Raw genomic sequence first — 24,091 nt, 5'->3', positions numbered from 1 at the left:
ATCAAATGTACAATGGAAGCATATGTATAGACTATAGACAAGTCCAATTAGTGGCAGTTAAGATTAGTCATTAGTGGCACTTTACATTTAAGTATGGGTTGGACAAGAGGCTTTTAAGTTTGGTTAAAGATTGTACAATAGTTTAGTAGAATGAAACAGATCCAAATAAATAAAATATTTTATTTTCTTAAGGGTAGTCTTACCTTTTCTACTAAGGGGGAAGGAAAAGAGAAAAGAAGAATTCATTCAACTGCTGTATGGGAAATTACCAAGAGTCTCAATAACTACAAGCCTTGTAAGGTTCCTTTACTTTACTGTCTATTTGTCTAAGAAACGAATCTTATTATAGCACTGTGTATTGACATCTCGTCAGCCTACATTTTTCTTTCCACCGACTGGAGGCAGTATAACGGGATGTAGCCACATAAAAAACGCAAAATGATCATTCAACATTTCCAAAGATCTCTTAATTTTTTTAATTAAAAAACCAGTACATTGTTACAAAATACTGCCATATTGATGCTACACAATTTGTTAAAACTTCCACCACATCGAAATTTTGGAGTCCTACATGCAATTTTCAGGTGAAAGACGTTCAGATTAGACTTCAATTAGCACCAACAGCACATAGCTCTCACATCAAATATTACACTTCCAAGCAACCAATCTTCACATATGATCATCGTCACTTCTTGGACCAGATCCATCAGACAAAGAAGGAACCAACAGAAAATAGCTCAGCTACTCATTTCGGGAAAATATATCAAGAAAAAAAAAAACTAAAATCAATCCTTTAGCAAACAAAACTATACATTTTTCTAGTTCCAATTGTAAATAATTGCTATTCAAAAGTTCAATGTCCAATGTGATCCATCAGATATTGGTATTGTTGGGGATATACCATTACCGCTTGGAATGTCCCCTGAATGTTCTCCCAGAGATTCACCATCACCACCTCCTGGGAAATCCTTTGGGTGTAAAGCCAGATGGACTCCATCTCCATTTGAGAAATCCCTTGAATATAACGCCAGCGGTTCTCCAACACTCTGGTAATCAATAGATTGTAATCCCTCAGTTACTCCATCGCCACTTTGATAATCACCAGCGCCACTCTGATATTGAAAAGCTTGCAGTCCCTGAGATAATCCATCATCACTTTGGGGGTAGTTTGATGTTAAGAATGGCAATCCTCCTTCACTACTGGAGAACTCCTTCCATTGCTGAGTCACTGTCTTTATTTGGGTGTAAAATTGTACACCAGCTTTGCCTACATAGCCCACAGCTCCAATTAAGACAACTAAGATGCAGGACAAATTAGTAGATAATAGGAACAAAGGCATTTATTCCAAGTATGTTTACCATTGGCATTGATATCCCCAGCAAAAGACAACTCTGAGCATGTGAGAGAAAAGAGGGGCAGAGGAGCAGGAACAGCAGCATTTATGCAAACCTGAGTCCATCAACATGCGCAAAATTATCAAATTTTCTGACACCAATTTGGTTGTACAAGTTTCTCAATTTCTCCATTTACTATTGTTATTTTTTTTGTAATGACGGTGTCTAGGTTAGCTTGTGAGCACCTTGACTACTACACTCATTTGACTAGCACAAGTATCGGGTAACTCTTGTTTCTCATGGTTTTTCCTACTTTATTGATTGCTAGGCCACACCCTTAGATGCCTCAGTTTCTCCATAATACAACTTACTTCAAATCTTTCCTTGTCAGACCTTTTTCGGAGTGTTAATAATTGTAGTTGTTAGTTGTTACTTCTTTCTGTGAGTGGACTAAATTGCCCCTCAGTTATTAATTTCGATAAGAATTAAACTTTTTCACTAATTGAGGCTTCTTCTTCTTACAGAGGGCTATTTCTTCTCGTTATGTTAAATAGCAAAGGTGGTTTTAAGTTGTACTTAAAATATACTTTTTATATTCTTCACCTTTTAAAATTTAGTGTTTATTTTGTATCAGTTCTGAATTGAAAACTTTAATCAGAATGCATTTTCTCATATTCCTGAACTTCACCATTCCTTCTCCTTCATAAAGATGCAACCTGAATAAAATCTATCAAAAATATTCACCTATTTCTACTCCCCTATTGCAATGTCTTACCTGCCTTGTTTCGATCTCAATCTGGAATTTCCTCGCAAGTGTCCCGGAGGCCGTGAAAATAGATGTTCCATTGCAATATTTTCTTCATAAAAGCAGCATAAATGATAAGATAAAAATAAAACAGAAAACTTCACACAAAGATTTAATAAGGAAGTAATGGGAAATACTTATTTTGGTTCACTAAGTTAATGGCCTCATCTATGCTATTAGCCTGCAGTTAAAAAGACCAAGAGGTAAGAAAATTTCAGTGAATTCACAAGAAATGCAGCAAAAGAACAGGGGTCTGGAACCTTAGAAACATATGACTAACCTGCATACAAAGAAGAACGGGACCTAGTATTTCCTCCTGCATACAAAAGGAACAATAGCACTTAGTAATACACTTTTTGCGCGTGCATGAAAGTACTCAAGGAATTAGAACGAAAACTAGATACCTTGGCACATTCAATGTCTTCTGTGACATCTGATAATATTGTGGGACCGAAGAAGTTCCCCGACTCGTATTTGGAAACCTATTTGTAATCCACAAATGTTTAAGAGAGAGGAAAGCAGCTTTGGTACCTTTAAGTTGCAAAAAGGAACTCCATATTAGACCACATTCCTTCTCCTATCTCTAGGAGTTTCTCAACGAAAATGCAATCACTGCCACGGAAACTGACATCCAAAAGAATATTCTAATTGTGAAAACTCTGCAACACTACCTTTTTTTCTAGCAGAAACAAATGATCCAAGGAATCAAACTAATAGGTCTGGTCAATCTGGAAGAAAACGCAAACAAGAATCTAATAGATTAGCCATTTAAGGAAGTTATTGCTTTCAAGATGAAACATGACCTCAATCAAAGAAATTGGATTATGAGAAATTGACCCTGCTATTCTTCTTTAGCCCCCTTACAAGTAGAGACAAGAAAGATGACTTTATTTGACCTCCAATTGCATTCAGTTTTATTTGTATGTCTTCGGAAAAAATATTGCAATTTAGACGCAAGTATAACTCATGAGGTAGCACTATCAGGACAATCCAGTATATTATACAACTACTACAATACCAGCTGTAAGAAAAGTTCAATATTTTCTTTCAATAAGGGTATCAAGTTCAATATTTTTAAATCAGCTCAGGTCTCTTTCAACCTAGAGTCCCTTTTGTATTGGAGGTGGGAGGATATCTCCATCTCTGGAAGCATAAAAATTGATAAAACACAAAACAAAGTGAAAGTACCGCAATCTGTCTCCCATCAAGAACTAGTCTCGCACCACTATCAACAATTGCTTGGATTAGCTTGGATATCCGTTCCCTGACCTATGGATGCCACACCAAATAATTACGATAAATTAATCCAAGAAGGTGAACTTAAAGTAGCACTAAAATTCATCAAAGAACCGAAGCTACTTGACAAAAGATAACTGCATGGTAATTTTGCAGTACAAGCTCAAGTGGCTCCAGTAACCCAACTGCAAATCTCCTATCAAAGTAGAAATTAGGGTCAAAGTATGTACCTGTTTGCTAATTACTGGTCCAAGGGCAGCACCAGGTTCAGTTCCAGCATTTACTTTGAGTGCCTTTGCACGTTCTGCTAGTTTATCTTCCCTGTCAGTAATAATTAAGAAGCTCAGCATATAAATACAGCTAACATCCACTAATCAAATAACTGAGAAGCAACAACAAATGAAATGCAATCTTGTAAAGCCTGAGCCCTGAGGTAAAGATTGGAGTGGTAAAAAGTACAAGATTAACTTGAACTTGGAAAAGGATATACAAGTCCACCACTAAAATATGAAAAATGGACTAATCATTTGCCTTGTCTTGAACCTTAATGAACTTCCCACCTTTTGGTTTTTTGCCCCATTTACCATCAGAAAAGGGAGAGTAAAACACCCTATAATCCAATTAAGACTTATGATAGTGTGATGGGAATTTTTCTACTTAATAAAGTGAAAGAAAGATTTAACAACTCCATTCATTGCTTAAAATTTAAGCAACTGATTGCGAGTTTTTACAAGTCAAAAGTTCTTTGATAGAGTTGAGTCAAATTTCACTAGCAAATAGTAGGAGTTTTTTATTCACAGATAGCAGCACTTCAATTTATGGTGAAAGAAGATGCCGAGAACTATAACTCTAATCAATCCAATACATTCGTTTCAACAAAGTAGTAAGTAGCTAAGCACAAGAAGGATACATATGGAAGATAGAGTGAAAATTTTCTCAAAAATAAGAAACTAACTCCTAAAATTTGGGCTATTGTTGTATTAGCAGTATAAAATGACAAACTTTAACTTTTTCTTTATTTAAGGCTAAATATGTCCTGATTGTCTGTAATGTATGGAAAGTGCTTTAACTTGAAATGTCGAAGAAAGTTGAGTTTATATACCTATAAAATATAAAGCATGTTAACTGTGTCGCAATTTTGGATGCTTTTAAAAAGAAAAATGAAATTCTATTGACTATCATTTTGACATCAAGAATGATCAGCAAAGAGTATGATAAGCATACAGGTGTACTCCACATAGTACATTCTTGGTACTGATTTTAATAGAATATACTTTATCTGATCAAAACAAGAATATGATAAGCATACAGTCAACCTTCAAGTAAACTGGAAATTCTTGCCACAGCAACTAACGAGAGAGAAGCTGGAGTAAGCAAAAAGCAGAAAAGAGACTTGATCAAATGAAAAACTGGAGAATTAATATGCGTACCATGAATTTGAGCCTCCAACAAAAACAACAATGTTGATTGTTGTGCAGCGTTGGCCTGCTGCACCGAAACCAGCAGCAACTAGAGCATTCAAAGTAGCTTCAACATTTGCATCAGGCATGACAATAGCAAAATTCTTGGCTCCCGCATTGGCCTGAGGAGAACAGTTATAACAGCAAGTTGGCAACATAGGATTATGTTACATGGACTCGTTTACTGGTACGTTTGAATATGGGTATGCACAAGTATCCAAAACGTGTGTGTGCAGTTTTTTCTTTTTCCGTATGTCCAGTATATTTTTAAGATCCACATAAAGTAAGCGGCTAGTTAGAGACAGAAACTCTCTTTTCTCTCTAGACTTTGCCAGCCAAATCAAGTCCTCGGCAGTACCCAAGTGATCACAGAAACTTCTATAGAAAATCTGGAGCGATCTGATCGTGCTGACTGCTGAGTAATGTAAGCTTAGTATATCATGAAGAGAAAGATATATGTCACATTGCTTACTAGATTGAATGACATGAAACTGGTGAGATCCTACAGAGAGGTAGCTACCTGCCCGGCCCTATTCCTAGAAAGGATTTTAGCTAGAAAGGGAGGCTTTTTTCAAGGTGTCAACAGAAAAGACAGCAGACTGAAGTTTCGAGAAACCTGTCTAGGTAGATGTTTCAAGAGTAGGTTCCATTATATGATTCAACTAGGTTCCATTGGAAAAATTGTAGAGGGCTGCTCAGTGTTAGTGAGTGACTGAAGGCTTGAAAGTGTCGAGCCTGCATAGAGATGGACGGCAGACTAATTCTTGCTATTGTACCACTTGGCTTCCAGCTCTAGGTGCACTGATCGGGAGAAAATGAGTGGAATCTTTGCGTCGAGCTAGATTGGTATCCCAATCCCTCTCTAGTGTGTAGACTTGTACAGGCAGATAAGTGACTTGTGTGGAGATTATGCCTGAAGAGGGAGAGAGGGAGAGAGACAAAAGCAATGTTCTGATCATGTTGTTGTCGAAGATGGAAGCTTCTGTTACAAAATTTGGATTTTGTTGTTGGAGATGGAGATAGTATTTGATTCCAAAACGTAGCACCACCAGAAAGTTGAAGAAGATGATGAAAGAGATGGAAAGGAAAAGCAATATAGGAGGACTTCTCCTTTTTGCATTTTTTGGATTTTGTGGAGGGAAAGAAACAGGAAGCTTTTGAACGAATAGAGAGTCCACTATAGAGGGTCAAGAGTTTTCTTTTACTTCTTTTATACTTAGGTGTAAAATGAAATTTGTGTAGAGAATTGGTTAGACTTTTGGGGAGGCTTGATATATACACTACCATCCCACAAACAGGGGAAGCTTAAAGAGTAGGGTGAGTGAAGCCACTCAAAACACTTCTGTAAAGATCACACCATCTGGGTGTAGTGTAAGTAAATTTTTCTGATTCATCAAATTAAAAGAAAAAAAGGAATCAGCATAAAGTACCAACAGCCATAACAAGTAAGAGTAGCCACATTTACCTTGACACATTTACTGTTGTTCGCCAATGATCTGCCATGCATATACAGTTGAGCCTTGATTATGACAAGAATATGTTAGTTACAGGATAAAGAAGATGCAAATTGCCAGGCTTAAATAAGTGGAACGTAATCAAGAGGGGAAGGGCATGAAGATTGTAGAGTTTCACAGTTAATAGCAGCCTATAGCTGGAATCCGACCACTTACCACTATAAGTAAAATATTGTCTCTCACGCAACAGGGAGGATTGAAAACTCGAATCCACCGACTTGCTTTTGCCTAGTTGCTTTCGATATCTTCCCACCATACTTGGTGTTGCAGTCCCTTCAGTTTTTTTTCCCTTTTTGATATGGGTTCTTTCATTTCTTTTATCTTTGTTCATTCTTGGTTTAAATTGTGCAAATCACCTTTAAAATAAGATCCTGCAGCTTTTCATTTCTTTCTGTTTTCCTTTCAGTTAGGGATGGAAGGAGTATCAAAGTATGATCTGTAGCTACATATGCTTATGGTTGGTTACCTTTAGTGACAATTTTTTCTAGCAAATATTTTAATTGATTACTCCCTTCCAAACTCTCTCAGCTTATCCTCTTTTTGTTTTACTACAGGCACAATTAGAGTGAAGAAAAGGAACTAACTATGCAAGGGTCAAAGATCCAAAGAATGAAGCAATACATCTATACACCATTACCTTGAGGATTTTTTAAACCCCAAAGAACGAACAAAAAGATGCAACATTTTCAGACTATTAAAGGTGGTTATGCGAGGGTAAAACTTACAGCATCAGAACCAACAAAAGACACAACTTCAATATCGGCATCATCACAGATGGCATTGACAATGTCCTGCACCAACAAAGTATCATGTTAATCAAAAACATGGTGCCGAGAATAAGTTCTATCACAATGGAAGATAGCAAACATTTTTATATAGAGGTCAAATACAGCTTCCAAAATTTAGAGAACTGGTTTGTCAGCAAATCGAACAATTCAAGGCATGCAAGCCAAGTGCGAGACCTAGTCCAAATTAACAATCAGATATGTGTTCTTGTCCTCAAATTAAGGAAGTTCATGAGCCAACAGTGATTGTTAATCATGGAAATTGGAGCTTACATTGGTGCCATGAATAATATTTAAGACACCATTAGGCAAACCAGCTTCCAATACTAATTCTGCTAGTATCATGCAAGCTCCTGAAAGAAAAGATGCTACAATCATAAGAACTGCATACATTAATCAGAACCTTCTCTAAGGTACATACCCAGATGTACAGAAAGAGGAACAACTAAACAATTCTACAGATACAAGCATTGAGGAGAGGACGAAATATTAGACCCTCTCTTTCACAAAAATGACATACTTCGCATTGCTTGTATTCCAAAAGTAGGCCTCTTTCCTTAACTCTTACTCCCTCTCTTCCATTTTACTTGGCAATTCTTTTGTTATCAATCTGTAGCAAAAAGAATGACACCTTTCCAAATTTGAAAACAGTTAACTTTAAACCTCCCCTTTTACCATTAGTGGATAGTCACAAAAAAGTAATGTCATGTTTAAGACAAGTTCCAAAAGTCTTTCTTTGCTTCTTAAACTCCGTATCTAGTCAAACACCGTCGTACAAATTGAAACGGAAAGAGTATATTTTTAAACACCAAAATTAATCTACAGGAGAAAAACATAATGTGAAATCTCTTAAACTATTCTGTTGAGACTACATTTTGAAAATTAACCTGGCTAATTATAGTCTATCAGATATTTTGCTCCTAATCTCTTTTGAGTATGTATGACAGAAAGAATGCTATTAACAAGACCCTAATTTTCTCTTTTAACTAACGATTTCAAAATGAAAAAGGGAAGAGAGGCATCAAGACCTTTTCCGAGCATTTAAATGAAAGTATTACGGGAAGAAACTAAGAAGTTCTCCGTTGCTCTATTAGCCCAAATATTCATATTATACTGGTAAAGGGGTAAACTACATGTGGTATTATCCACTCCCTCCGCCATGTGGCACAGTTTAAGATTTGAGGTCACGAAGGTTCAATTTGTACATATCTATGTCTATTATACCCATTTAGAAAATAAAACTGGAAAAGTTAACTATATGAATATTTCAGCTGCTGTGATTCTCAGAAATTCTAACATATAGTTTTTGAACATAGCTAAAATGTAAAGTTTGTCTTCAGAGTGACATAGTGCAACAAAAATAGGACATAAAGTAAAATATTTGACAAGACATGCAATATAAATAACCAACGTATCTTCAAATTCCCTCTCTAAGAATGTTTATATATTCCCTTGATGCAGTGAGGTCAAATACATTGATATGGGAAGGATACTATGAGTAGTTTCAAAATTTGAATTATGGTTGTATCCTACATTGGGTGTCTACATATCATATTTCTCAATTGATACGCTTAAAGAAGAATTTTATTTGCAATTTACATGATCAGTACAGTTGGCACTGAATTTTCACTAAGTTATGGAAATACTAGTCATTACAGCATCCATACAGCTTCATTTATGGATGAGAAGAAACCAAATGACACATTCTAAGCAGTCAATAACCATACTAGTTTCTTCTGATAAGATGATCACCATAATAAAGCCACAACTCAATCAATTGAAATGGATGCCGATTGCTTTTATGTAATTACAGTAAAACTAACCACCTTCAGAGCTATTCAGCCTCAAATTTTTATCTAAACCATAACCAATTACCTGGAGCTTTCTCAGATGGCTTTAGAATATATGTATTGCCGCATGCAATCGCAACAGGGAACATCTGCAAAAGAACACACCATCAAAGCCATCAATTAGTTAAAATATTGGATTACCACAACTTGCCAACCCTGAAAATTCAGAGGGAAGAAATAAATTAACTGGTATGAAAACAGAATTTGGCCGTTAAGCCCAAGCTTCTTTTGGACAAAACCTCCGCTAGACTTCTCTAAGGGCTAATTGATGATAAACAAATCAGGGTTCCTAACATCTTCAATAATCAAATCCAAAGAATCATCCAGGAGACATAGTGGATCCCAAGGATATGACATAGAAGCAGCTGTAGTGAGGCTTACCCACAATGGAATCATAGCAGGGAAGGTGAATGGGCATATTCCTGCACAAACTCCAAGAGGCTCTCTGATACTAAAAGTATCGATTCCATTTGACATGTTTGAAACAAACTCCCCTGTCTGCAGTGCTGCCCCACCACAAGCACACTCCACTATTTCTGGAAAAGCAAGTCCATACCACTTTAACTGGCAACGGACAGCAGTGCATAAAAAGCACTAGCTCTCACAGATCAGCTAGGCAAAAAATAATACATAACTAGCACCAGAAGGATTTCAAAGTTGTCCTCTCAAATTGGGAAGACAATGAAAGTTGTTCCCTCAAAATCTTGAAATTATTAGGAGATAAAAATGGCAATACATGTTAGCTTAAGAGTCATGAACAACAAACATCCTCGCAAGAAAATGTAAAAGGGAGGCCTTTTAAAGTGTGATTTTCAGAATGCTACTTTATAAAAAGAAAAAATATTAAATTCATTTAGATAGCAAGAATTCAAATTCACAAGGAATCGATATGAGCAAGTCCCCCTTTCATTTAATCATGAATAACGCAAAGGAAAATGTTATAAGGTACTCACCTAGCCCACGTTGCACTTCGCTGTATGCATCCTTCAAAGTCTTACCCTGCTCAGTAGCTATGGCGAAAGCAAGCTTATCCTACATGATAATTGTGAACAGTTCTATAAGCAAGCCCTAATATGTATAACATATAAGAATGGTCGAAATCCCAAGATACGGACAATATCTCTCCAGATAAGTTCTTGAAGCTTGAACATGATCCGCTGACGGGTTGTAACTGGTGTGTGCCGCCACAATGGGAAAGCTCTTTTTGCTGCAAACACAGCAGCCTTGAGTTCTTCACCCGTACTTAAAGGAACTTGTGAGACCACTTGTTGTGTTGCCTGTAATTAGATTTCAGTCATAAAAAGCAAGCTAAAATGAATTCCACCAAAGAAAAGTTTAGTCCATATTTGTGCAGCTGCACTTACAGGGTTTAGTACGTCAACAGATGCAGATGATTGCGAGTCAACAAATCTTCCACCAATAAGATTAGGGTTCCTCTGCAAGAAAAGTTTGGACAAAGAAACATCCATTAAACTCAAAGATTGGAGCACTTATCATGCCTACATCCCAAAGATACAAGAGAAGGATTATGCACCAACTTTCAGACCCCATGAACCAATAAGAAATTAGGATATGGAAGGAGGGATATTGAGAAGTGCAAAGCAAAAATACCTGTAAACTAAAAGAAAAACTTCTTTTTCCTTGGTACAAAGTAATATTAGCTCATGCTATCCCTTATCAAATGAAGAATCATATGTGGTATCAAAAGCAGTCTCCTGGAGTGATTAAGCAGTATCATATATTTGACACAATCAAGATAGAAGCAGAGAGCTCATCCTTTAATTTCTCACCAAAACTACTTGTTAGACATTTCTTCTAGCTTCACACATAAGTCGATTCACAGTTTCAAACTGTTTAAAAGAAAGCTGTTACGGTATAACTATTGGGTGTAATTTAAGAAGGGTAGATGACCTGAACCCCAAACTGAAATTGCCTACATATTAGATGAGATAATTATTTCCCTATCAAAGCTAATGCACTAGACAGCAACTAGCAAAAGCGAGTGACTAGGGATGACTTCACTCTTTCGTGCTTTACCTTGGTTAAAAGGAATTGGAAGTTCAAAATGTTTCTTCTCGAGGGATATACTAATTATCTTACTAGAATAAATTTCAAAAAACCATCGCTCTCTTGAGAATAGGGAGAGGAAAAGAAAAGAAAAATAAGAGCAAGAAAAGGCAGTTACTTTTGGAATATGGTTGATTAGATTCAAGTAACCTTACCGGAGGATAGCGTTTCCTCCAAGAAGGCTGAGTAGTCATTGCGGGCTGAGTGTTCCCTTCTACAGATGTACAAGGCCTCGCTGTTTTGAATCTCCTCACTAAAATAACACCTTACGATAATTCAGTATGTGAAAATAACAAAGTCATAATATACCAGTAGTTATATCAGATTTCAACTGAAGGGAGTAGAAGTCTCTTAAAGCAACCTGCTAAAATTTATGTAACTCGGGCAAAACCTCTTTAGCCATCAGTAATATTTTATGCATCAAAAGCAGTCCCACTCAATGGCAGCAAAATGAAAGTGATACTAGCACATAGAATTCACATGGAATCACTTAAGATGCGCAAAACATTTTTTTTATCAAGTAAATAAAATTTTAAAACATGCTTAAGATGTGCAAAACATGAATAATCGCATAACCAAGTTGACACAGCCTGACAAAGTTGATACTCAAGCAAACAGTAACTCGTTGACCCAGGAATTTTATGCACAATAAACCTCATTTCTTTTTTATTTTAATTTCTTTTATTTTGCGTCTGTAGTACCGTGCCATTATTACTGCTTATTGTTATTGCTTCTCTCTATTTCTTGGTTATTGTGTTACTGGTGTTATCTTTTCTGGTTTCCTTTGTTATTACTGCTGCATAGTCTCGTTCCATTTTGTGCCGAGGGTCTATCAAAAACAGCCTCTCTACTCCTCCGGAGTAGGGGTAAGGTCTGCATACACACTGCCCTTCCCAGACTCCACTTGTGGGATTTTCTGGATTGTTGTTGTTGTTGTTGTTGTTGTTGTAAGCTCATATCTTTTTATGATTATGCTTGTTAGAAAGTTATGTGTAAATAGTCCTAGTCACACATATATGTAGTAGGAGTAGGATATGCCCTAGTCCCATATGTAGTAGTAGTAGTAGTAGAATATGTATTATATATAGGGCTCATTGAATCATTATAATAATAGATTTTTCTGCCGTGCATTCTCACATGGTATCAGAGCTTCAATGAGAAAATAATTGTTGTGCGTCATTCCAACGACATCCGGGAAGAAAGATCTCATCGCCGTGCAATTTTCCAGCAACTTCGTCTTGTTCCCAGGGTTCATCACTGTTACTGTTATACAGTGCATATACCAGTACCACCATCAGATCTGAAACCCTTATGCGACCCAAACCTCAGAAATTCCAATCCTATCGGAACAGAAAAGACGGTCACCGTGCGTCTTTGCGGTTGACGACTCAAGATTGATTTGTGTTATCTCCTCATCGGCAAGTGTTTGTGCGAAAACCAACAAAACTGTCTTGTTCGGAAAAGTCAGGCGACAAAACCCCAGACAATCGCTACGGCAGAAAGTCACTCGCGCGCCTGCACGCGCTGCCAGAACTAGGGTTCCGGCGAGCTACAGTAACTTTTTCCGGTGTGTGTGAGTCATTCCGTCCCCTTTTGGACAAAACTTCTTCAGGACAACTTACTCGTCCAGTGATTCCGAGCCTACCCATATAGATTACATCAAATTCTGACAACTTTTATTTTTTATTGCGTAAACATGGCACTTTTTCCGATGTGAACAGTGATTTCCCGGCGTAAACAATAATTCCCATAAAAGTTTTTGTTTTTCTAGTGATGTTTTAGAACCTATTTTGTAGTATAGAATTCGACTTAGTCTCACTATTTTCAAAATTTTCTGACGACCTTTCGGCCAACTTGTGTTTATCAACAACCACCTTGTTTTGTTGATGGGGGGTCTAGCGGCCTTGTATGTCGAATGATCAGCTTGCAGATATTTTCACCAAGTCCCTCACTGGTCCTCGTATTAGTTACAAATGTAACAAGCTCGGTACATATGATTTGTATGCACCGGCTTGGGGGGAGTGTTAGGCCTCATTTGTTTTTTTTTAAGATTAAGACGTCTGAATCTGAATACACGTCTGAATATCAAGATATGTATTAAGATTAAGACATATGAATCTGAATACACATCTGAATGTTAAGATGTGTATTAAGATCTGAATATTAAATGATTAAAATTGTTTGATTTTTAATATCTGAATGTATAAAATTTACGTTTATTTGAAAATTAATAAACATAAAATTCAAATAAAATGCTAATTAATCTAATATTCCATCACTAAAATATATAGTTTTTAAAATATGATAGTTGGTGGTGGTGATGGCTAACGGTAGTGCTTATGAATGCCGACTAAAAGCGGTGGTTGGTGGCAGATTTGGTTGATGGTGGTAGTTTAGTAGTAAGCTAGTGGTGATTGGTAGTGGTATCTACTATAATGATGGGTAGAGTCAGCTATGGTTGTTGATGATGATGGGGTGGTTAGTTGTGGTAGTTGAGGTGGATGAGTGTTGGTTGTCGTTGAGAATGATGGGGTGGTGGGAATGGTAGGGATGGTGAGTGGTTGTAATCGACAATGGTGGCGGCTATGATGGAGGATGGTGGTGGTGGAGGTTGAGTATGGTGGTGGTGGGTGGCATGGTGGTAGTTGATAATGGTAGGATAGCATCTTAATGAAATTAAGTCTCTGTTATGGATCTTAATCATAAAGACCTATTCATACCCATTAAGTGGTTATGAAATAATAAAAAAAAAATACTTAATGATTAAGATCTGAATAATTAAGATTCAGACTTTAAAAACAAACGCACTTAATGTATGAAATCTGAATGATTAAGATTCAGACCCCCATTAAGTGCAAATAAATGAGGCCTTAGATAGTTATGTGTAATTTGTAAATAGTCCGAGTCTCATATGTAGTAGGAGTAGAATATGTCCTAATCCCATATTAGTAGGAGTAGAATACGTCATAGTCTCATATGTAGTAGGAGTAGAATATGTCCTAATCCCATATGTAGTAGGAGTAGAATATGTATTATATATAGGGCTCATTGTATCATTATTAATAATAATAGATTTTTCTCCCGTGCATACTCACGATGCTTATTCTAGTTGCTATGTTTTTTGAGCTCATTACACAATATGCAATGGCTATACCATACATACCACCCAGTATTACCCTCAAAGCGGCATCTATAAAACTATCTTTTACTGATCCAAGAAAAGATTTGTATCACAAGCTCATTTTTTGTAAGGAAGAAAAATAAATCACAAGTGAATTTGGTATTACGGAACTAGTACACTAAGGTCTGACATTTAATATTTGTCAATAACTAATAAGAAATGAGTTTCACATATGTGAAATAAAATTAGAAAAATATAAGAAAATTATTCGCAAATAGGGGATGCAGGGAGCTGATGTGACAAAATTTGAACATCAATAATCTTATGGCTCTAACAGGAATCTAATACCGATAGCATGCCACACACGTCTGGAAAATTATTCCATGCCTGGAATAAATTTAAGAATCTTCAATTTGCAGGCTCAGTTGGTTAACACTCATTCCGTAGGAAAACACCTCCTCATCTTAAGGCAGCTGTAAGGTAGGTTCTAAATCACATGGTAGGGCCCCAAACGTACATGGTCAACCAAATATTCGAGGTATCTCCTTTCAACCTTTCATTTTTGCATAAAAGAAGCTGACAGTTAGTTGAATTAGTTAAACGAGATGGAGGCAGGTGTAAAAAATTAGATAAACTCGTGACGGTCTACATTGACAAGCAAAATATTTGGATTACAAGCATTTCAATTGAAAGGCAGCTCCCCATCTCAATGCAGCTGCAAGGTGGGTTGTAAATTATATGGTACGGACCCCAAAGCACATCGCTAACCAAAAGTTTGAAGTATCTCCTTTTCTACCTTTCAGTCTTTCATAAAAGAAGCTGACAGCTTAGTTGAATAAGTTATATGAGATGGGGACAGGTGTGCTAAATTAGATAAACTGGCAATGAGCTACCATCGCCTAGCAGCTGATTTTGTAATTTTTTTTTTTTTTTTTTTTGCATGGAGGGGTCTACTGTAGGTGGTCAAGCACCATAATGTCAGCCTTCTGGTGTCAGTCTCAAACCCTCATGGGGAAAAAATTGTTTTTACTGCGACATGCCAAGAAGTTACATTACAAGAAGTCCTAATTAGTTAAATTCTACAGCCTCTTGACATTTCTTGGAGAAGAACTTCAGCCTTCACCACAACTTCAGCCTTTTGCCACAAGCCATGGACCAGTACAGCACGTGCTCATTCAGGAGAACATGAAAAGGTAAGATAACGGTAAAAGTCTAGCAGAACACTTCTTCCTTGAAGTTATTTGTGATTTTGATGTCCCAAGTAAATGATGAGAAACGTTATATATTAAGGTAAGGATTTAACAAGAAAAGAGCAATGACCTATAATAACATAAAAACCAAATAAGCATCCCAATAGTAATAACCAATATTAGAACGAGAGTATAAGAGATAAACAAAGTAAGCACTAGAGGATAAGGATGGTAAAGAAGGCTCAACCGTTAAGATTTCCATGCCGTAGCTTAGCTTTAACGTTGTAAACATGCTTTGGTGTCGACAAAAGATCTGGATTGGTCTGCCTAAGCCTCTTTAGAATCTGACGTGGCTTTAAACCAGCATCTGTCATCTCTTTAATTAACACTACTTCTTTCTCTGAAAAACGTCGAGCAGAGGGATGCTCTGAGATGTCCTTTAAGGCTTCATGATTGTGTGATCCATCTTTTACAGTAAGAACCCACAAGCCATCTTCCTTCTTACCCACAAGTTCAAAAGGACAATTTGTTAACCGAGATCCCATCTTCCTTTTTCGAGAATGTCCACAGGATGTCTCATCGACAGGCTTACGCCTATTCCGGTAAACACCTCCTCGATCACAGCCAAGTACTACCACTTTGTCTTTCTTAGACTGTTTGATCGTGACAACATATCCCTGGGATAGTGCAAACTCCCCAACATGTTGAATGAGTTCTTCACGATCGATAAAACTCCCTGGTGGAGGTGGTAACATACCTGGAGTTTCTTTTGGATCCGTGCAAGTATTTTCCATGATTGATATTTAACAGTAATACACCTGCACATGCAATAAGAAAAATACAGTAAGTAGCACCACAAACTAATAATATTGACCAAAAACTCAAACAGGTACAATTTCACAGCTACATAAAGATGCAGGCAAGGTTTATCAAATTGTTTGGTACAGTATCTGCTCTCAAGTCTTCTACCAACCTTCCAGATAAATAGAGAAAGCGATTAAGAAAAGAAACATAAAGTACCTGTTTCCAATAATTCTATTAGAAACAAATTTCCAGTTGACTTAGAGGGAAAATAATATAAACACAACCACCAAAGTTTTGATGGAAACACGTTTAGAAAATGTTGAAGCATTTAACTGTCACATACTTCTAGGTTTCAGAACAATGGGTCAGAAGTATGGTAGAAAAGAGAAGATCAGCATACAGGTCAATTTACAACTAACAATATAAGGCCCCTCTTTTTTCCTTTCTTTATCAATTAAATTTAGTTCAACTAGATGCATGGCGATAACTCCACCTATATGAGCTTTTGAAAGCATAACTGGTCTTAGACCCGGACAAGGAAGAAGGTTCCAGTAGGTTCTGCCAACATAAAATAGTTTTAAGTATGAATCCTCTGAATACCTAATAGTGCGAAATGTATAGATGCTATAAAAAAAGTTACAAGGATACATATGCTACATATAGCCTCACCATCGGCCTGAATTCTCTCCAATCATACAGAGACCATGCCAAGCTGAAACTTTTACTCTCAAATCAATTCATTTTCCGGTATATATACCTTGACCATCATTCAGATGACTATGGTTACCTTTACCATTAACCTGATGATTTCAAACCAACAGTAACAGTCATCAGAAGACCAAAGCAAAAAGTGAGAAAATGAACACAGAAGCTGACTTGATAAAAGGATATATTAAGGGGCAACAAGCAAAGGGGAAGAGAGACAGAACCAAGAGACTCACCACATGATCTACTATACAATGTCCTCATGGATGGCCATGCTTTAGACTTGTGATATTTCTAACAACTGCAGAAAACATAGAACAGTTTGGCATCAGAAAGAGAAATTGAAGAAGCAATACATCAGTAAAAGAGAGAATATGCACAGGTAGCATGCATACAAGTGCACTACGGAGATAGATACCGACAACCATACAGACAGATATTATGTGAGAGAGATACAAAGCAAACTTAATTGCTCACATAATAAATAAGAAGAAGGTCCAAAGCTAGTATCCACCACCTCCCTGAACATGGTGGGGATGCATAGTTGGACATATAGGAGGGAGGGAGGAGGAGTGGAAGGAGTGATGTATAGTTGGACATATAGGATGGAGGGAGGAAGAGGAGAAGCATAGCACGGGATGTTGCACCGCTAGCACTCAAGTGGGTACTCTGGAGAGAAAGGAATAGGAGAGCTTTGGGAGAGGGGAATATGACTTTGTACAGTTTAAGACAGTGTTTTGGATAGCGTGCGGCGACAAATAGCGACGAGGGCCCGCTTCACTGAGGCGAGAGGCTGCGCGCAGCGAAGCGCTCGCCTTTTTTATGTGAAGCGACAATTTATACAAAAACATAAAATATTATATACATATATAAGACTATAATTATATATATATATATATAAAACTAAAAACTCAATAGATACTAGATAGTCATAGTAGATTCATAAACTAAAGTCTAAAAGTCTAAAACAAGCAACATCAATTCTTCTTCAAGATTTTCAAATTCTAGAACTTCATGAATGTTAGCAGTATATTGGCTATCATCTTCTTCATCCTCGGAGTCTTCATCAATTAGGGACCGGCTTGAACTTGCTACTCCTTTTCCCTTGTAATTTGAACTTGAAGAACTCCCTCTAAGACCATAGATATTCTCCTCAACTCCAGCCGCCATAGAAACAGTACCCCAATCAAGATCATCTCCTACATACACTTGTTCATCTTCATGATTTTGGGGGGCTCCAGTTAAATATCCAACAAAATCGGATCAATGGTATCGCGAGCTTCATAACGTCGCCTCAATGTTCTATTGTATTTAATATACACTAGATTATTGAGACGCGATAGCTCAAGCCTATTCCCTTTTTTGGAGTGAATCTGCGCATAAATTGTTTAGATTAATTAATAGATACTAATAATAATACAATATAGAATATATTAATATAATAAATATGCTTCTTACATGCTCAAATACACTCCAATTTCTCTCGCATCCAGATGCACTACAAGTTAGGCTTAGTACTTTGATGGCAAACTTTTGCAAGTTTGGAGTTTGATGTCCAAATTGCATCCACCATTCAACTATAGAAAAATATTTTAAAAGTTAATAAATATAAATCAAATAAATTAAATTAAAGTTATAAGGATATCTATATTAAAGTTAGTTACCTGGCGACCTTATGTCTCTGGCTCTAATGGTCGCCTGTAAACCAAATAGGCCCTCTGCTTGTAAGTACCTACCTAACTCCTCCCCTATTTGATCTACCGTCGCTGAATTGGGGATCAACTTCTCAAGACATTCATGGTATCCAATTCACACCTCTGAATCCAAAGCTTCATCTCTAGTGTTCTTGTAAAATAATCCCTGGTTCAGAAGATGGCATGCTGCATGCAAAGGTCGATGGAGTTGATTCGACCACCTACTATCAATAATCTCAAAAACTTTCTCATATTTCCTAACATCTCCCTCAAATGACGCTGCAATAGTCTCTTTGGCTCTATCCATAGCTTCATAAAGATAGCCCATTGGTGGTTTTCTCTCCCCATCCACCATACGAAGCACCCTAATCAAAGGACCACCAACTTTAAGAGCCCGAACGATGTCATTCCAGAATGATGGAGAAATAAGAACTTTCGCAGTTTCTTTCCCCGCAGCTTCCTTTGCATATCTATTATCTTTCCATTCATTTGAAAGAACTAGCTTTCTCAAGTTTTCTTTTGCAAGTAAAAACTATGCAAAGTTAAGAAAGTCGTTGCAAATCTAGTCTTGGCCAGTCTCACCAAATTTCTTTCATTTGTGAATTTCCTCATCAAATTCAACAGCAACGGCCTCTGACTGATGTAAGAATATACCTTGACGGCCTTAGTGAAAACTGTAAAAGTATCAATAACAATTTTATAGTTAATACTTAATACTTAATAGGATAGGTCATAATAAGTATAAATAAAGTTAAAGCTTTAAAGATAACTATATTAAAGTTACCTGAAGCATATGGATTTTCCTTGAATATGTCACCAAACATTAAGTTGCTACAATGGGCAGCACATGGAGTCCAATAAATGTATGGATACATAGCTTCCATCATCTTACCCACACTAACATTCTCACAAGCATTATCGGTAACAATTTGTACAACATTTTCCTTTCCAATTTTATCAATAGTCTTTCTAAACAAGCTGTACATTTTGCTTCCATCCGTAGAAGAGTTGCTAGCATCGTAAGATTCAAGAAAAACACTCCCTCTTGGAGAGTTTACCAACACATTTATGATCAGTTTTCCATTCCGTGTTGTCCATTTCTCCATCATAATGGAACATCCAAACTTGTTCCATTCCACTTTATGCTCCTCAATAATTTGGTCATCTTCTTCACCTCTTTTTTAAAATGAGTTACTCTAACTTCATGATAGCTAGGAGGCTTCATTCTTGGGCCATATTGTCCTACGGCCTCAATGAACTTATCAAAAGTTTTGTAGTTAACACAGTTGAAAGGAAGCCCTGCATCATGCATCCATGCTGCAAAGGCACTTACGGCGCGATCCCTCAAAATCTTCTTGGCTTCTAAACCTGAACCAGAATCACCTTTTCCCTTTTCTTGTTGTTTTGCCGAGAAATAAAGATTGAAAGGACCTTTTGTCACCGTTCGTGCCGTCGTGGATGACCCACTAGAACTATTTGAAGATATCTTATGAGTTTTGGGGGGCGGAGGTCCCATTTCACCATCTTCATTCATTTCATCATCTTCATCAATTAGATTCACCGATGCTTCATAATTCATTTGAGTTCTTATCACATTTTTCTTATCAACAAACGCTTTTACTTCCTCCCTAACCTCGGGCGAACAAAGAGGACATTGTACTACATTTTTAAATCCACCTATCAAATGTTGCTTGTGACGAGTTATTCCACCATGATATGTTTTTCACAAAACACACATTTAATTGCAGATCTTGATGAGCCTTGTATAGCATAATTCCAAGCTATATCATTTCGTTTATTACTATCGGATGACGCCATTTCAACGTTGTTTTATAGGAAAAAAAACTATCAAGTCAATATGCAATTAATTCCACTCTATAATACTATAAGTCAATAATTGAAAAAAAGGCAAACAAAACAGGGCCTAAAAACAACAGAGCGTTTGTTAAGAGAAGAAGCAGCCTCTATTATTTTGCCAAAACAGGGCCTCGAAACAGCCTCTGTTATTTTGCCAAAACAGAGCCAAAAAAAATTAAGAGAAGAAGAAAGACCTCTGTATTTTGCTCGAAAAATAGAGCACAAAAACAGACCTTTGTTTCTGTTCTTTTCGACAAAAAACAGAGGGAAAAAAATAGAAAGAAGAAGAGAAGAAGAAGGAGAAAGAAGAAAGAAGAAGAAGAAAGAAGAAAGAAGAAGAAGCATACCTAGTCTTTCAATGGCAGAAACCTCAAGCTTTCAGATGAAGAAGACGATGGTAGACGATGGCAGAGCCCTAATCGCGAGTTCAGATAAAGCTCTATTGTTTTGTTCGAAGTTGAAGAAGCTATGTTGTCAAGCCCTAATCGCGACCCTTTTTGTTAAGTCTTTGCCCTTTTTTTTTTAACGCTACGGTCGCTTCTCGCGACACTGTCGTCTCTCGCCACACAGGCAGAGGCGAGCGCTATTTTGAAACGCAACGCAACAGAGGGTCTATAGCGACATTGTCTCGCCTCGCCTCACGCTATTAGCGCTGAGGCGAGCGCTATTTATAACATTGGTTTAAGGCTTGTCTTTTATTTTTTTGTTTAACTTTTGGAGCATCCACAAAGTTCCTAAGGGCGTAGATGATTGGTTGTCTATTGTTTTGATTGGGTGTCTGTTGTAGAGAATTATATCTTTGTGTAGGCTTTCTACTCTTTGGCATATACGGTGGTTTTTCCACCAGAAAATCAATAAACATTTCTCTCATCAAAAAGTGGAACCAAGTAAAAGAACGAATATAAATAAACATATTGCATTATTTTGCAGCATAATAGACCAGTTCAGATAAATTTACTTCTGGTATTTGAATATGTATCAAGTGAAAATCATTAATTTACACAACCAATAACCTAGAAAAAGCTTTAATTCAGGAAAGAAATGTTTGTTTTTAAGAGAGAGATACAAAAGAATGTTTGGAGCACTAGGAAGAAGAAATAGGAATATAAGATATGAAGGATTTGCGAGCATATTGCCTCACCCTTCTAAGACCAAATTTCTATTCCTCAAGCAAGTAGAAATCTTAGATAATCAAACATTTAAAGATAGCAAGACCATAAGCCTCTTTAGCATTCAGGCAATCAACTTTAATTGCGATCGATTGTATGATCATTTGTATTTATTCAGTATTCACTCTATTCAGGTCCATTTTATTCTAATACTAAACAATTTGTCTTTCAAGGCAAATAGGTTTTTCTAAAATTAGAGAATCTAGACCTAACACTTCTCCCTAAGTAGTCAAACTAAAAAGCTCCCAACAAATGTTGGACCCAATAGAAGTATAATAATAGCAACTAAACCTCAATTCCAACTGGTAGGCATGGAAACCCTAATCTGCATTGATTTTGATAGATTGTAGGTCTTATGAACCTAACTTTGGGTCTACCTCATCTCGCTCTATCAACTTTAATCATTATATTGTCGCACCTATGTACCAGCGTATCCGGAGATCTATGGATGACATGGTCAAACCATCTCAGGTGATCTTCTCATTCATCCTCTATGTGTGCTACTTACCGCTCTGCCAAATATGGTTATTTCTACTCTAGCCCAATATAAAATATAAGTGTACATCCATCTTAACATTCATCTTGTAAGTATGTTGGGTCTACTAAGGCCCAATATTCAAGTTATCATGAATATAGTAGATAGAGAAGAGAAGCGGAAGAGTGAGAACGAAATGATCATCATCTACTGCTCTTCCCAGGTAGTATGTCACTATCTTGGTGCAGATCAATAGAATTTCTTTTGATAAATCAAAAATAAAGAATGCAATGACCATCACCTATTTTGGAGGAGATACTGCTACAGGATTCCATATCTCTCCCCAAAGTTCAGATAAAAAGATGCCTTCTTCTTACCACTCTACACCAAATAGTATTATCTCCCGTACAAAACAACTTAAGCATAAAATTCTCTCGTGACCCTGCACCCTTTTTCATTAGTCTCCAAACAAACACCATCATAGGCTATTTCTTAAAAGTCAAACTAGCAACAATCATAAGCCAATTATCACAACTGGCCACATGCACCCATTGACCGGAAACTACAGAATATACAGTGACTAAAGTGGTTCTGATTCTGACTAGACCAATGACGGTTTATTGATACCAATTGCCCTCCTTTTGCTCCACTCAAATACGATGTAGGAGCAAATAGAAGAACAAAGTGCGGACTGCACAAAACCTCTGGTTGCAAACTTTAAACATCAAAACCTACATGAAATAAACTACTTAAGCTATCAATTTATTTAAGAGGAAGAAAAAAAAGAACTAATCAAGCACTGCAAAATCTTGAATCCAATCTCATACACTTAACTCTTGAGCAACTGAAACCGAAACAACAAAAAGGGAGTCGATTCATGAAAGAGGGACTAACTAAAACAAAGCAGAAATCTTTTCTAAATGTCTAATGAACATTGCTATTACCGGAGACGGCGATGACGCTACCGTCGAACGGAATAGGGATGCGTTAGGGTTTCCGATCGTATTTCCGAGTCGGCAAGTGCGGTGAGTATCCGTTGGTTTGTATGTTCTGTGAGCGGAAGAGGAAACCACTACTCCCTCCGTCTCTTTTAAACGTAAGTGATATAACGACACAAATCTTTATTTTAGTAAAAGAGATTCTTAAATTTCGTCTTAGTTAAATAATATTATATTAATATTAAATTAAAGAAAAGAGTAATTTTTGCTGTACATGTGTGCTTTTGCCCTAATTCCAACAGTAATTTAATATTCAACCGTGTAAAAGCTCTTTACCTATATTGGTATGAACTATGAATGATACCCTTCAAAGAATAAGAGCACTTTATTCATCAAAATATTTCACTAAAACACTTCATTTAAAAATAAAATTAATCACTTGTTGTTATAAATAGTATTGTATTCAAAGTACATGTCTATCATTTAAAGAGTTTTTATAGTTTATTATTTGTGGTTAAGTTACTTTCCTTCTATAAATAGAGAATTTTATTCCATTGTAATTCATCTCAAAATCAATAGAATTATCTTTGAGAAGACTAAAGTATATGTTTTCTCCTCTTTTAACTATGACATTATATGTAATGGTGTTGGATGTTGAAATCTATTTAGATGCAATGAATCATGAAGACGACATTAAAGATAAAAATAAAACATCTATCCAAGAACGTGTTAAGGTCTCTTGCGCCATCACCTTGATGAAAGGTTGAAAATTGAATATCTCACCGTCAAAAATCCACTTGTTTTGTGGAATGGCTTAAAGGAAAGATGTGACAAAGGAAGTGGATTTTTAACCGTAAGATATTCTATTTTCAACCCTTCGTCAAGGTAATGACGCAAGAAAATCAAGGCCTTAGCGCAATCTTGGGTAGATGCTTTATTTTTATCTTTAATGGTGTCTCCAAGATGTGTTGCATCTAAATGAATTTCATCATCCAACACCCATGACATATAGTTCTTGCTCCATATTTCAAGGGCAACGAACTTTCATTTCATAATATTAGTCATAGTTAAAAGAGGAGAAAAAAT

The 24,091-nt window shown here is 36.7% G+C and overlaps 1 protein-coding gene across 7 annotated transcripts; it reads right to left on the bottom strand.

Moving 5' to 3' along the window:
- Nucleotides 1-445: 445 nt before the first annotated feature.
- On the bottom strand, nucleotides 446-23,165 carry LOC107829225 (methylmalonate-semialdehyde dehydrogenase [acylating], mitochondrial). Of its 7 annotated transcripts, none has more exons than XM_075248549.1 (23): nucleotides 23,012-23,165; nucleotides 17,109-18,245; nucleotides 16,837-16,967; nucleotides 16,121-16,181; nucleotides 15,611-16,040; nucleotides 11,208-11,305; nucleotides 10,350-10,421; nucleotides 10,101-10,262; nucleotides 9,939-10,017; nucleotides 9,367-9,521; nucleotides 9,011-9,074; nucleotides 7,409-7,488; nucleotides 7,076-7,141; nucleotides 6,302-6,355; nucleotides 4,807-4,958; nucleotides 3,607-3,697; nucleotides 3,329-3,409; nucleotides 2,545-2,622; nucleotides 2,421-2,456; nucleotides 2,278-2,321; nucleotides 2,111-2,192; nucleotides 1,360-1,450; nucleotides 446-1,267 (listed from the first exon to the last, which is right to left on the bottom strand). In XM_075248549.1, exons 3-23 carry the CDS (start codon nucleotides 16,860-16,862, stop codon nucleotides 846-848), a joined length of 2,424 nt encoding a protein of 807 aa, XP_075104650.1. In that variant the 5' UTR covers nucleotides 16,863-16,967; nucleotides 17,109-18,245; nucleotides 23,012-23,165; the 3' UTR covers nucleotides 446-845. The 7 variants fall into 7 exon arrangements, with proteins under 7 accessions (XP_075104650.1, XP_075104649.1, XP_075104647.1 ...); XM_075248548.1 differs by having other exon boundaries at nucleotides 17,109-17,173; nucleotides 23,012-23,149; XM_075248546.1 differs by having other exon boundaries at nucleotides 15,611-16,181.
- Nucleotides 23,166-24,091: the final 926 nt, after the last annotated feature.

The sequence above is a fragment of the Nicotiana tabacum genome, unplaced genomic scaffold, assembly GCF_000715075.1.
Source record: "Nicotiana tabacum cultivar K326 unplaced genomic scaffold, ASM71507v2 Un00001, whole genome shotgun sequence".
In the NCBI taxonomy this organism is placed as follows: Eukaryota; Viridiplantae; Streptophyta; class Magnoliopsida; order Solanales; family Solanaceae; genus Nicotiana; species Nicotiana tabacum.
Note: the sequence above shows the minus strand (reverse complement) of the source record. Positions and strands in the feature narration are given on the sequence as shown.

Coding starts and splice junctions, on each gene's coding strand:
- LOC107829225 (XM_075248546.1), bottom strand. CDS start 16,157: ATGGAAAATACTTGCACGGATCCAAAAGAAACTCCAGGTATGTTACCA. Junction 10,018..10,100: donor AACTTATCTGGAGAGATATT/GTCCGTATCTTG, acceptor ATTATCATGTAG/GATAAGCTTGCTTTCGCCAT. Junction 3,698..4,806: donor GTTGGAGGCTCAAATTCATG/GTACGCATATTA, acceptor TATTACTGACAG/GGAAGATAAACTAGCAGAAC.